Raw genomic sequence first — 13,241 nt, forward strand, 5'->3', positions numbered from 1 at the left:
AGCCTTCAAAGCCACACACAGTCACCTCCTCTGTGTTCTACTGGTTTTCCTCAGAAGATGACAGCAACACGAATGAGCAAGGGCAAGAACTGACAGGTGGCCACCTAAAATCAGACACCACGAGGAGCAAATGAGAAAGCAAGGAGCTGTGTTTGCAGCTGAGGTGACAGGTGACCAGAAGGACAGACAAGGAGGGTGTGTACAATCCCACAGCTGAATGGACACGGTGAGGAAGCACCTATGAGGAATCCTTGCCTCCCCACGGCCACTTCAGAATGCTGCCTCTTTATTGCCTTGTTGGCAAGTGTGGGAGGTTTGACTGGAGCAGGCTCTAGGGAAACTGCTGAGTGAGATTCCTGGGGAAAGTGGGGGTCCATGAAGGTATTCCCGAACAGTATCCAGTGAGAGAAGCCCTTCACGGAGGCCTGCATGAGCCCTAGCAGATGGCGCTTCCACAGCACCCACTAGCCTGCAAGTCTCCGAGGAAGAGCCCTACCAGCGGTGCTCAGAATTCATGTGTGAAAGCCTTGTGCCCACCCCAGGTCTTCAGAAGGTGTCTGCACTTAGAGACAGATTTCTTAAAGAGGTGGCTGAGGTAAAATACGCTCTTCTAGGTCTGTCCTAATCCAATGTGTCTGGTGTCCTTGCAAGGACACAGCACAGAGAGAGACAACCACATGAGGACAGCGGGAGAAGGTCCTGTCCATAGGCCAAGGAGGGCAGCTTCTGGAGGAGTCGGGACTCCCAACACCTTAACCTTGGGCTTGTCGTGTCCAGCACTGTGGGCTGGTATGCTGCTACCGTCTAAGCTACCTTCCAATACTTTGCTATGGCCACATCTGCAGGCGCAGACAGAAGACTGCGCCCCTTCTAACATGTGAACTGTCAAGATATGTTATTAAGGGAGATCTTAAAGAGCAAAACCCAGCATGAGCATTTGAAAAAGGACCAAAAAAAAAATGCATGTTTCGATTTAGACGGACTGGAGAGACAAACATTAGAAAAAGCATTGCTAGCTATAACAGACAGGTGATGGAAGAATGGATGGATGGACAGACAGACAGATATGGATGATAGACAGACAGCTGATAGATTATAGATGAGCAATAGGTGATAGGTAGAGGAGAATATATATGCCCGTATAAAGGAAAATAGCCCAAACTTCTTTCAGTAGTAGAAGTTCCTTTTTTCTGTATTTTCTGACCATCTTACACATGCACACATATTTCATGACATTGTAACAGAATTTAAAATGTTTTCCAGCAAGGACGAGCCACCTCTATGTGACTCCTCAAGGGTGATAGTTTGAAATCCAAACTCCTTATTTGGGACATTTAAAGCCATTCTCAAGTCTCTCTCCTACACCAGCACCCCCCCACACACAAATCTACACCTCATGATCCCACAAACTGCTCCTGCAATGATGTCCCCTCCCAACCTTCACGCCCACGCAGCCAATGCTTGTGTCCACACCGTGCATTCCAGTCCTCAGCTCAGACATTGCCATTCCCAGGAAACGCGTCCCTGACCTCCCGAGGTACTTTCTGCCTCTCTGCTCTGGCCCCTCATCACCATGCACATGGGACACTGAGGCCAGGGCAGAGACCAGCAGGGTTTGGGTGAGGGTGTCTAGTGTGGAATTCCTTTTGGAGAAGCAGGGTTAGAAAGGTCTATGTAGCTCTAGCTATCCTGGAACTATGTAGACCAGGCTGGACCCAAACTCACAGAGCTTCTCCTGCCTCTGCCTTCAGAGTGCGGGGATTAAAGGCCCGTGTCTCCGTACCCAGAGGTAAGGAGTTCTCAACAGGGCCCTTGAGAGGGAAAGCATGAGGTTTTGTGTGGTCAGGTCATGTGGCAAAGATGGCTGCCCCACTAAGATCCACACTCTCTTAATACTAGCACCATCCCTGGGCTACCTGACCATGGACTCCAGCATCCAGTTCCCCTTACAGCTCCAGCCAGTAGAATGTGGGGGAAGTGAAAGGTGTCCCTTGTGAGCCAAAACATCTCAGAGGCCAGCGAGTTGTATTGACAAACCACCTCAAAGAATACAAGGGATGAAGGAGCAAGACAGATAGGAGGACCTGGACCCCATCCCCCATAATGCTGCCCACCAACAGGCCATCCACAACTGTGATGATCAGTTAATTGCCAACTACACAGGATCTAGAATCACCTGGTGTCCTGGTCTCTGAACAACCAAGGGAGGGACTTTCTTGATTGGGTTAACTGAGGAAGGGGGACCCACCCTGAACATGGCTGGGATCATTCATGGACTGGGCCCTGGACTGAATGAGGCGCCAGCGTTGGGTTAAAAGGACTAAATGCACACCAGCCTTTACCTCCCTTCTTCTGAGCGCAGACACAGTGTGGCCGGCTACTTCAAGCTCCTGCAGCCCTGATTTTCACACCAGGTGAACTGTGAGCCAGAGAATAAACCCTGTTCCCTTGAGTGGTTCTCAGAACGTTTTACCACAGTAAAGGAAAGACAATAAGGGGCTGGATCAGGACATAGGCAGCCATGGTATTCCGCCGCCGGGTCTGTGGCTTCTATGGAACTGGTATTAATGAAGGTATTACTACGTTCTGGAATGGGGAGTCCTCGGCATCCATACCCCAGGAGCCCATCCGCGGCTCTTGGAGTGTTGGTTCCCCACACAGTGACAGTTCTGGGGCGAGGATATCCCAGCAGCAGAAGAAACACACACAGGTGGCCATGGCACTGGTCCTTGTGCTGCCCTCACCCTAGGGAGGAAGATGGTTCGTCCCCTATGTGCCAGGCCCTGGAGGCCTGTCCCATGTGTCACCCCACACAGCACTCGCCACACCTCAAGAGGAAGTCAACCACACTCACTCTCCCTCATCTCCTACGCTGTCACCAGGCGTGGTCTAGCAGAGGCCCCCTTTAGTCACTAAGCAGGTCTGAACCAGCTCCTGGTGACGGGCCATCCGTCCAGTCACTGGGCACGAACCAGAGTCAGTGGAGGTGGCACCATGATCCTTACAGAGAGCCACATCAGGCACCTTCAGCAGGTCAGCAGTTTGAAAATGGAGAGCTGCCCTGCCTGGATCGGGAAACACCCGAGAGAGGCCCAGCCAGATGCACAGTACGGGCCTCACAATCAGAGCTACGCCAGTCTGCGTGAGAAGTTTTGGGGGAGAATTGCGTAGCTTCTGCATGTTTCAAAAAACTCCAACTGAAGCCCTGGTGGTTGGCAGCCCCTGTGCTTTGAAAACATGGAGAGTACCTTTAGAGTTCAATGACCGCAGAACTCTGAGTGGCCACACCTTGAGCAGGCAGGATGCTGGGCATCTTACTGGGTGTTCCACATACCCCCGTTTTATAGAGCAGGAAATGGAGGTGTGGGCACTTGCCTAGCATCCTGAGTTTCATGAGGAGCAAAACTGGAGTTTAAATGCAGGCAGGCCATCTGCCCACAGGCCTGGCCACCACATTTAGTAACTGGGACCACCACGGCAGGGACAGCTGGCCTGCTCACTTCTGATTACACACTATGCTTTAGGAGGTTGAGTTTGCGCCGTCTGTGCAACTTGGCAGTTCTGGGCTCCTTGGAGAAAGGGTCCCTGCGGTGCCGAGGGGAAGGGAGGCAGGATCGACAGAAGCTGCAGGCTGAGCATCATTCCCTAGGTCTGGGATGGTAGTGCACTGGGCTATGAGGCCTTAGAGTCCTTCAGGCAGGACAGCCAGTCCACAGTCAGTGTTTGTGCTGGGCCGTATCTGGGCTCCTCTTCTGAGCCCAGAAGACAGTTGCCTGCTGCCCAGGGAACAGGACACACCCAAAGAGTCATGGTAGCCCTAATCCTAACACAGCAGGGCCATTGTCCTCCTGGACAGGGGCTGAATGGCCTATTGTGGCAGAACAAAGGCTGCCCACAGGCTCAGGCTGGGCAGTGTGGGTTATGTCACCCGGGATGGAGTCCTCAGCTGCAGGCCCATGGCCTTTCTATGCCAAAGGCAGAATTCACAGGTGATTACCACAGGGTGAACCTGGAAGAAAGCTGGGACCATTCTCCTACCTGCCTTCAGAGTGTGACCTTTAAAGTTGGGACCCTAAAGTCAAAGACGCCCAGCTACTCTAGAGGCTGAGCCAGGACAGGTGAGAGTTCAAGGCCCATCTGGGCAACTTGGTGAACTGTCTCAAAATAAAAGTAAGAAAACTGGGGCGTGGTTCAGAGGTGAGGCACTTGCCTCATGTGTGGGGAAAAGAAAAAAGGTGGGTGTCCCTGCTCCCTATCCCATGTCCTCACCCTTGGTTTCTTAAAGGCCATTATCTTGAGGGTTCATGTCTCAGGATGTCATTGTTTAGATCTGGATTCAGTGAGGAGTAGAGTTGGCTCCTTCGATACAGACATACTAGAAGGGGCCACGCAGGGCAGTGGGTCTCAACCTTCCTCATGCTGCGGCAGTTCCTCATGCTGCGGTGACCCCCAACCATGAGGTATTTCGTTGCTACTTCATAACTGTAATTTTGCTACTGTTATGAATCATCATGTAAATATCTGCTCTATGATCCCCAAAGGGTTCCACAGGTCACAGGTTGCGAACCACTTATGTAGGGGGGTAGAGGGGTCATGGGAAGTCCACAACCCTGGACAGGGACGGAAAGGAGCATGTTCCCAGCCACAGCTCCTTGAACTTCCTTCCTAGAACTCCAGTTCCCAGAGAAATGCTTGAAAATTTCAAGAGAGCACAGCTAGAACGGCCCTGCACACTTAGTGCCGGGTCCTGACGGCCACCCAGGCGATGCACCGCGAGACCAGCCCTGCAACCAAGCCCTGCACATTTAGTGCCGGGTCCTGACAGTCGCCCAGGCGATGCACCACGAGACCAGCCCTGCAACCAAGCCCTGCACATTTAGTGCAGAGCCCTGATGACTGCCCAGGCGATGCACCACGAGACGAACCCTGCAGCCAAGCCTGGAAAACCACATGACCTCATGCTAAGTTAGAGAAGCAGCTTCAGTCCTGTTTCTATAATGAGATTACTGTTGGTATTAAAAACAGACCCAGAAATTAAGGCAGACCGAACGGAGGCTTGCAGACTGCTGGCATGGGCAGCCTCTCTGCCCATTTCCTCTGCCAGTTGCTACCTTCCCCACCTGCTACCCTCTCCACGGAACCCCAGCATTTCACCTGGCAAAACGCTCACTTTCCAAGGTCTGGAACAGCTCTCAGCAAAATGTCCCTTAGCTCCTGGAGCTTTAAGTACATAACCCAAACGCTAGAGGGAGAAGGTGAGAGCCGGGAGCCGGTGTGGGAATTTATCAGAATTTGTTTTGGGGGAAGAAAGGCATAAGGATACCAGTTGTGCCTGGTCAGCTCAGAAAAGGAAACCCAGGAGATAGGTGTGATGGTAGCACCTGTACCAACAGAGATACAGGCAAGAGGGGCAAGAATTTGAGGTCAGCCTCCCCTACACCATGATGTAGAGGCCAGTCTGGGCTACATGGGGCAGGGTAGGTCTAGTCATGGGTTTAAGGAAGCCAGAGAGGTGATTGTCTTCCCTAAGTTTAACTGGAGTATCCCCATGGCACTTTGTTCATTGAGCATTACCACACCTGAGATACCAGGCAACGCAGAGACACTGAGGCCCAGGGAGGCAGAGAGATCTGAAGAACACGACCCTGACTCTGCACACTCCCCTCCCCACCTCTTAGGGAGGCTATGGAACCTGGGGAGACGCGCTAAGCTTTTCCAACAGAAGCATGGGGAACATAAATCCAGCAAAGACTGGCTCTTCCTGGACTGCATGTATGCACCACTAACCCCTCACCTAAACTAACTCAGTTTCCCCATGGGTGGGGGTGGGACTTTGACTGACCAGTCTGATGAGAGTTCTGAGGGCAATTCTGGCTTCAGCCATATCTCATTTGTACATAAATTAGGAGAGGGGCCCTGAGCTCCAGGCCCTGGTAGACTGAAAATGATTTTCCCAGAGATGAGTGATAGCTCATAGAGACAGAAAGCACACGCACAGCGGTGCACTCCTCCTGCCTAATGATCTAAGCAGCAGCCAGGCCCATGGAGGAAAACCCAGGGCCAGAAAGCCCTGATGCAAGCGAGCGGCATGAGATGCAGGAGGGCTCTCCAAAGAAGCAGCTGGTGAAAACCCCTCCCAGTTTCCCTACCTTCAGTCTCCTGAGTGTTAAAGGGTTCCTTTTGGGTTTCCTGACAGAAGGGCCAGGATAGACATCAGGCCTAGACATCTCCGCCCTGCCACCAACCTTCCTAGAGCTTCAGTTCCCAGAGAAATGCTTGAAAATTTCAAGACAGAACAGCACAGCTAGATCTACCCCACACACTTAGTGCAGGGTCCTGACAAGGGCCCAGGCGATGCACCACGAGACCAGCCCTGCAGCCAAGCCTAGAAAACCACAGGACCTCAAGCTAAGTTAGAAAAGCAGCTTCAATCCTGTTTCTATAACGAGATTACTGTTGATATTAAAAACAGACCCAGGTATTAAGACAGACCGAATGGAGGCTCACAGTCGCCCCCCATCCAAGGTGCCAAGATGGCTCTCAGAAGCCGTGGGGCTCTGTACACTGCCAAGAAGGACCCCTTCCTATGTACTTTACCTTGCACTCATCCTCCAAAACTAGCTCCTGTTTCCATTCTGGAAGCTGTTGAATGATGAAATTACCTCTGCACCAATCAGAGCAGTCACTGAACGTGGTCTCTTAGAATGCACAGGTGCACAGGCACCGGAGGGAAGGCTGGATGGATGTTGGAGGGATCAGCCTAGACACTGGCTGTTCGATGGATGTGCTAGGCACACACAGGCCAGACCCCTGCTCATTTTAGCCTCTTTATTCCTTCCGTTATAAAGCCAGTGCAGTTCTGGAAGGACAGACAACTCTAACATCACACAGAACACATGGGCACAGGTAAAGAGATATCTACATCCAGGAATGGTGGCTGAGGAATTACAAGAACTAATAAGAGACCACACTCCTTTGACACCTACCCTGTGGGACACAGAGCGACTGGTCACTGCTGGGACGGCCCCAAGGCTGAACTCCTGCCCCAAGGACCACAGCTGCATTCTGTGGACAACCCAGAAGATATGCTGGCCAATGCACTAAGAGAAGAATGGATGGGTGAGCTAGGTCTGGTCAAGCCTGAACATGCCCATCTTACTCAATCTAGAGCTGAGTCTTGGGCCTGTCTCAAAACTGAGCCAAGCAGAATCCTTTGGGAGATGTAAGCAGTTCTTTAAAACGTCTGATAGACAGACACTCCCCAGAGTACTCCATCCTGTAGCCCTGCCCCCTTTCTCAGGCTCAGATCCCTCCACTGCCCTACTAGCTTCTACTTCATTACTTATCCCCACCTTACATCCTAGAGGCCCCTCTTGCTTGGACTCAAGTCCTTCCACCACCCTACAAGCTTCTATTTCTCTTCTTATCCCCATTCCCAAGTTCTCTGGGCCCTGCACCCACAACTAAGGACCACACCAGCCCTCAACAGAGCTGAGCTCAGTCCAAAGCATTCACTAAAAAACCCACCCAAGCTATTCTAATTCACATCAAGGGGTATGTGAGGGGATAGGGAGCAGCTGGATACTCAGGTGAGGGTCTTGTGGCCCTTCCCACCCCTCTACTGGGGGTATAAACAGCCACCAAACCCAGTTGGAATGATCTTTCGCACGTGGGCACAGCTGAATGCCACAGCTGAATGCCACACAATGGCAAATATTTGGCTTGGAGGCCAGTCCTGGCCAACGGAGGATAAGGAGAATATGCCCAGGAAAAAAGAGATAAAACTTTTGGTTCTGACTTTAGAATCACTAGGGAACTTGCAGGTCATTGAATTCGCCTTTCCTACCCTAGATGAGAAGGTGAAGCTGAGATTTCTCCCTACGGTCGGCTAACTAGGCTAACTAGCGAGTGGCCACGTGACTGTCGAAGCCCTTCTCCTCTGGACAGTGGAGGTCTCCACATCAACACAAAGCTATGAGTTTTCATCTCAGTGACTCATGAGTCAGGCTGGCTCAAAGAGAAGGAGTCATGGCTTCAGGTCATCTGGAGCAGGGTCTCGGAGCAATGTACCCTGGGCGAGGGGTCTGGGACCCAGATAATTCTGTAGAGGGACCTCCAGAATTAGGGGGAAAACCGAATATAGGAGCTAGAAAAATGATCAAGTCAATAAAGTGGCCACCATGCAAACATGAGGGTCTGACTGAGTTCAATCTCCAGAACCGGCATAAAAGCCCAGCATAGGAGCACACACATGTAACCCCAGCAGTAGGAGGTAAAGACGGTTGGATTCCTGGAGTTCACTGGCAAGTCAGTCAGGCCTAACAATAAACTCCAGGAAGAGCCTACCCCCCAAAACCAAACAAATATGGGGCTGGAGCAATAAATCATCAGTACAGAATACTTTCAGTTCTTCTAAAGGATCTGGGTTCATTTTCCAGAACCCATATAGGGCTCAGAATCATGTGTAACTCCAGTTCCAAAGGTTCCAATTTCCTCTTTGGGCAACAGGCATACTCTTGGGTAGCAAAACAACTGAGACATTGCTGGTATTGTTGAGTGAGGTGTCTCTATGTGGGGAGATCATCCATTCCAAAAGGGAGGAGAGAGCATAGTGAGGAAATACCAGGCCAAAGCAAGACCGAAAATCAGAGGGGCAAATTCCAAACTCTAAATCTCTCTGTCCAACGTCAAAGTGCTCCTCAGAACTCCAACTCCTTCCAGCTTTGTTGTCTGCAACACACTTCTCTCTCTTGAGCTGGTTCCACACCCAGCCTGCAGTTTTCCTCAGCAGGTATAACTCTGGCATCTCCAACATCTCGGGGTTTTCAAGGTAATCCAGGCTTCTCATTCACAACTTCAAGCAATGACCTATCCTGGCCTGCTCCACAGGGACACCCCTGATACACACCTGGCCTCAGCTGCTTTCCTTAGCCATGGAGGAGGATTCCACAACCTTTTTCTTCCGTCCTTGACTCTAACCAGAACCAGTGGAAGTGCCAAATTTTACAGTCGGATGGGGCTGGCTCTTGGTCCCCGTGTTCCGTTACCTTTGCATTCACTCTCTGTGGTTGCTTCCTTCTATGCTTAAGTTTTTCTTTACTTCCTTTCCACAAGTTGGAGCCTTAGCTGAATGGGGACTTGCCCTGAGGTTTTCACTCCCTTCACTCCATTTAGCATCAGACTTTTCTTTAAACTGTTTATCTCCTTGAAAAGGTCACTTGGGTCAGTTACACTCCTTATGTTTCTTTTCTCCTCAAACTGTACGTCTTGTATTTTTCTTCATCCGGCTTGCCTCTTCTCATGGTAGGTCTGCATAAGAGCCACTACTAATAACCACAGGACAGAGTCAACACTGGCTGTCTTGAAGCCTCCTCTGCAAACACCATTAATCCAAAAACTCTTCAATTTAGCTTCAGGCAGACTTTTAGGAAAGGAGCAAAAAGCAGCCCCATTCTTTGCCAAAATATCACAAGAATGGTCTTTTGGCCACTTGCTAGTAATGTTCTCCCCCTCTGAAACCTCTTGAGCTGGGCCCCTGGAGTTCACACTGCCCTTAGCATTATCTTCCATGTCCCTGCTAGGATGGACCATTAAGCCGTGCTTAAAGTGTTCAATTACTTTTCTAGTGCAAAGTCCTCCATATTCCTCTAACAATCAGCATGGTGAAGCCTGTCACAGCAATACTTTGCTCCCTTGTCACCACCTCTGACTTAGTCGTTCTTTGCTACAGAGAGACACCGCGACCATGGCAACTCTTATAAGAGAAGTCATTTAACTGGGGCCTTGCTTGCAGTTTCAAATGCTTACTGAGGCCTCATGGCGGGGAACATGGCAGGAATGTTGCTGGGGAAGCAGTTGATAGCTACATCCTGATCTGCAGGCAGAGATCAAGAAGGGTCTGGCATGGGCTTTTGAAACCTCAAAGCTCACCCTTAGGCATACACTTCCTCCAACAAGGCCACACCTCTTAATCCTTCTAATTTTATGACACAGTTCCACTCCTGGGCTACTAAGCATTTGAATGAGAGCCTATGGGGCCCCTTCTCATTCAATTCACCACAGCAGGGGTGGCGAACAGAACTCTGACTGTTCTAAGGATAGGTAGGATTTACTAGGAGACTCGGGAACTTAGGCAGAGTTCTCACTAGCAAAGAGGACACTGGACTGGGAATTCAGGGGTTTAGGAGTTGGTCCTGGGAGAGGGGTGAAGGGTTTTCCAGAGAGAACAGAGAGATACGCCAATGCCCCAAGTCAGGAAATGTGCAGGGCCAGTGCTGGCTTAAGGAATAGCTGTAAATCACATGGTGGGAGTCGGAGTGTATAAGTGAGCGAGGACCTACCTCCAAGTAGGATGGGAAGGCATACACCTAAGTTTTTACACAGTCTCTAAATCCACTCCTAGGACAAGAAGCTGGTGTGATTTATGAAATGCCTCCAGGATGCCCAGTCCTCTCTGTGAGCACTTTACACTCTCAGGACCACTGTCCTCTCAACGATCCTGAGACGGAGGTCACTGTGACTTTTCCCTTTACAAAGCAACTAACTGATGTCCAGGGAGGTTTAGTGACTCATCAGGGAAGCTCAGCAGGTGGCAAGCCACACACAAAACCTGAACACAAGTCAATCTGGCGGCTGACAAATCTGCGCCTGACCTTGAACTCGAGCATAACTCAGTCGGGACTCTAGTGTGACTGGGATGTGTGTGTCTGGAGTCCTGTCCTTATTTAGAGAGGCCACAATTCTCATCTCCTTCCAGAAAGAGTCTAAAGGTGCCTGATTCATTATATATCCCTGAAAGGGTAGGGATCTCTGATGGGATTCCTCCTTGCCTGAGCCCCCGACACACTGCTCGATGCCCAGAGTTCATGAGGAAACTTCCACCTGGCCCTACATGAAGCACCGGGACACAAGAGGTGCTCAATACATTTCAGCTGCCAATCGCCATTTACAGGTCGAAGGTAGCCCCTCCTCACCATATTCATCCAATTCTCATAGCCTGAAGGATTGAAGGGAGGGTCTTGTTCCTGCCTGTTGTACAGATAAAACAAGGCACATGAGATTTCCCCCTACAGGCCACAGGGTTCCTTGCTAGATAGTACACAGGATGGACATGAGCAGGGGGCCTTCATCCAGCCCCAGCGTTGGAACCTGATGGTTCAGGGAATCGCAGCAACAGCAGCAGCAAGAGCTGCTGAACCCTGAAGGTCCTTCCTCCTCCTGCAGACCCTGCCCAGGGGATTTTATTAAGGAAGAGGAAGTAGGATGCGGATGAGAACTGTCTGTCAACTACTTTGAACTGTCTGTCCCTCTGTGAGGTGGGCATCATGCATTTTGTGTTTGTTCCACATAAGCTCTGAGGCCCATTGACTCATCCCCAGTAGGCAGGTGAAAAAGCTGAGGCTTTCCCCAAGAAAGCCCGACCAACAGTGGCCCTGCGCACGACTCCCTGCCAAGAAGCTCCGAAGCCCTGCCAGCCATACAGGCTGCCTTCTGCCACTAGGCAGGCTGTGAGCAGAAGATCATCTTCACGAAGTGCGACCCTCCTCCGCAACACCCACCGGGCGACAAAGGACTGAGTTCTGCGCCAGGGGCCTCCGAAAGCCGAGTTAGAGCAATGCCGCCACCCAGCCCGGGCCTGACAGCCCTGCCCCCTCTCCCCGCACACCGCGCGGCTACGCGTGACTCAGCGGTTCTCCCCGGAGCGCGGAGCACCGCCCTCAGCATCCACACGCCTGGGTCGCACACCTAGCCTCTGCCTCCCGGGTCCGCGCACCCGCAGGGAGTCGCCGCGCCCGCCTCATTTCCGGCAGAGCTAGGCACGGGGGAGAGCGGGCCCACGCAGGTTCCTTGGATCAGGAACCCACGTACACCGGTCCCCGGGTCTCAGTGCAACGGGCCCTCCCACCCGGGGCAGCCACCTGCTTAAGCCCTAGACACCTCCCGGTGAGGCCCGCAGCCCCGGAGCAGGAGGTGCCTACACTGCCCGGGAAGGTCTCCAGCACCAGGGTCCCCGTGGGGTGGCCAGGTTTAGTTCTCCCACTGCAGACGATTCACTCCTCCAGCCCCTAGCTGCGAGCTCAAGCTGTCCCCACCGTTTCTGCCGCAAGGCAGGGCCTGGGGACCCCGGAAGTTACTGTCACATTAGCAAAGGGCACTTATTCTCTGCATCCCACCAGCCTTTGGTGGGGACTGACGCACAGGGCCAACTTAGGGGGTTTTAAACGCAGAGCCTGTTTGGGGTAGCATGCCCCACTTTTTCCGGAAAACCATGAAGGTCTGGCCCAGCTCCAGTCTCAGTAGCACTACCCAGGAATACAACAGTAGCTGGAACGAGCCTCCTTCCCCCTCCCACGCAGGGGATCCGCCTCTGGAGGCCAGGGAGGTGCCAGGGCAGCTGAACCCTGGAGGATCTGGCAATGTAATTTTTCCCCCTGGGTCCCTCTCCAGGGAATGGACAGTCTAGAAATTTCTGCGGGCTCTGGTCAGGCTGAAAGGGCAAATGAAGGATTTTTAAGCCTTTCCACGTCCCAGAGATTTCCACACCAGATTTATTGCAAGCTTGGGCTTTGTAAATGATAGTCAGGGCCCGATCCAGTGCCACCCGGCGGGGGAAGGACAGCTGTGTTCCCGAGGGCGACACGGAGGAGGGCGCTGGGCAGCGGTTGGAGCCCCCGGGTCCCTCCCTCCCGGCCCAGGGTCGGGGTGGGGTGGGGGTGGGGGGACACGACACACAGCGCGCGGTCCAAACCTTCGGAGGGCATTCGGTGCGACGGCATCCCCACGCCGCGGCCGGCCGGAGGGGGTCTCAGACAACACGTACGTTACCTTCTGTCACATAGCTGTGGTCCCGCAGGAAGCTGTGGTTAATTTTCCGCGTGTCCGTGTCCTCGCCCATTGAAGGCCGCGCCCGGTGCCCTGGGCATGCCCCGCCGCCGCACACCGATGCAATCCGCAGAGGTCGCGCCGGGCGCACGGGCCATGCCGCCGCAGCCTAGCAGGGTCGCGGGCCGCCGGGGCCCGGGAGGGCGGGCATCGCGGCCGTGTGGCCGGGGACAGGCGGGCGCCGCGCTCAAGCGAGCGTGCGGCGGACAGGCGGCGGCCGCAGCGTGGGGCGGGCCGGGGCCGGGGCGCGCATCCCGGCCGCTTGGTTCGCGCTGCGTCCGGGCGCCTGGCGGTGGCGGCAGCGGCGGTAAGGGGACGCGCGCAGTGCTGAGCTCGGCTGCGCCGTGGCGGGGCCGTGT

At 53.0% G+C, this 13,241-nt stretch overlaps 1 protein-coding gene across 2 annotated transcripts in view; it reads right to left on the reverse strand.

The window, feature by feature from the left end:
• The window catches only part of Ppp2r2c (protein phosphatase 2 regulatory subunit Bgamma), an 88,907-nt gene extending 75,911 nt beyond the window's left edge, over positions 1-12,996 (reverse strand). The window contains exon 1 of one of the 2 annotated variants that reach the window (XM_048415127.3): positions 12,826-12,996. In XM_048415127.3, coding sequence (XP_048271084.1) covers positions 12,826-12,895 — 70 coding nt within the window. In that variant the 5' untranslated portion in view covers positions 12,896-12,996. Of the gene's footprint in view, positions 1-12,748 lie in introns of both variants that reach the window. The other variant, XM_048415128.3, reaches the window with a different exon arrangement.
• Positions 12,997-13,241: the final 245 nt, after the last annotated feature.

The sequence above is a fragment of the Myodes glareolus genome, chromosome 8 (genome assembly GCF_982192425.1).
Source record: "Myodes glareolus chromosome 8, mMyoGla1.1, whole genome shotgun sequence".
NCBI classification, from domain to species: Eukaryota; Metazoa; Chordata; class Mammalia; order Rodentia; family Cricetidae; genus Myodes; species Myodes glareolus.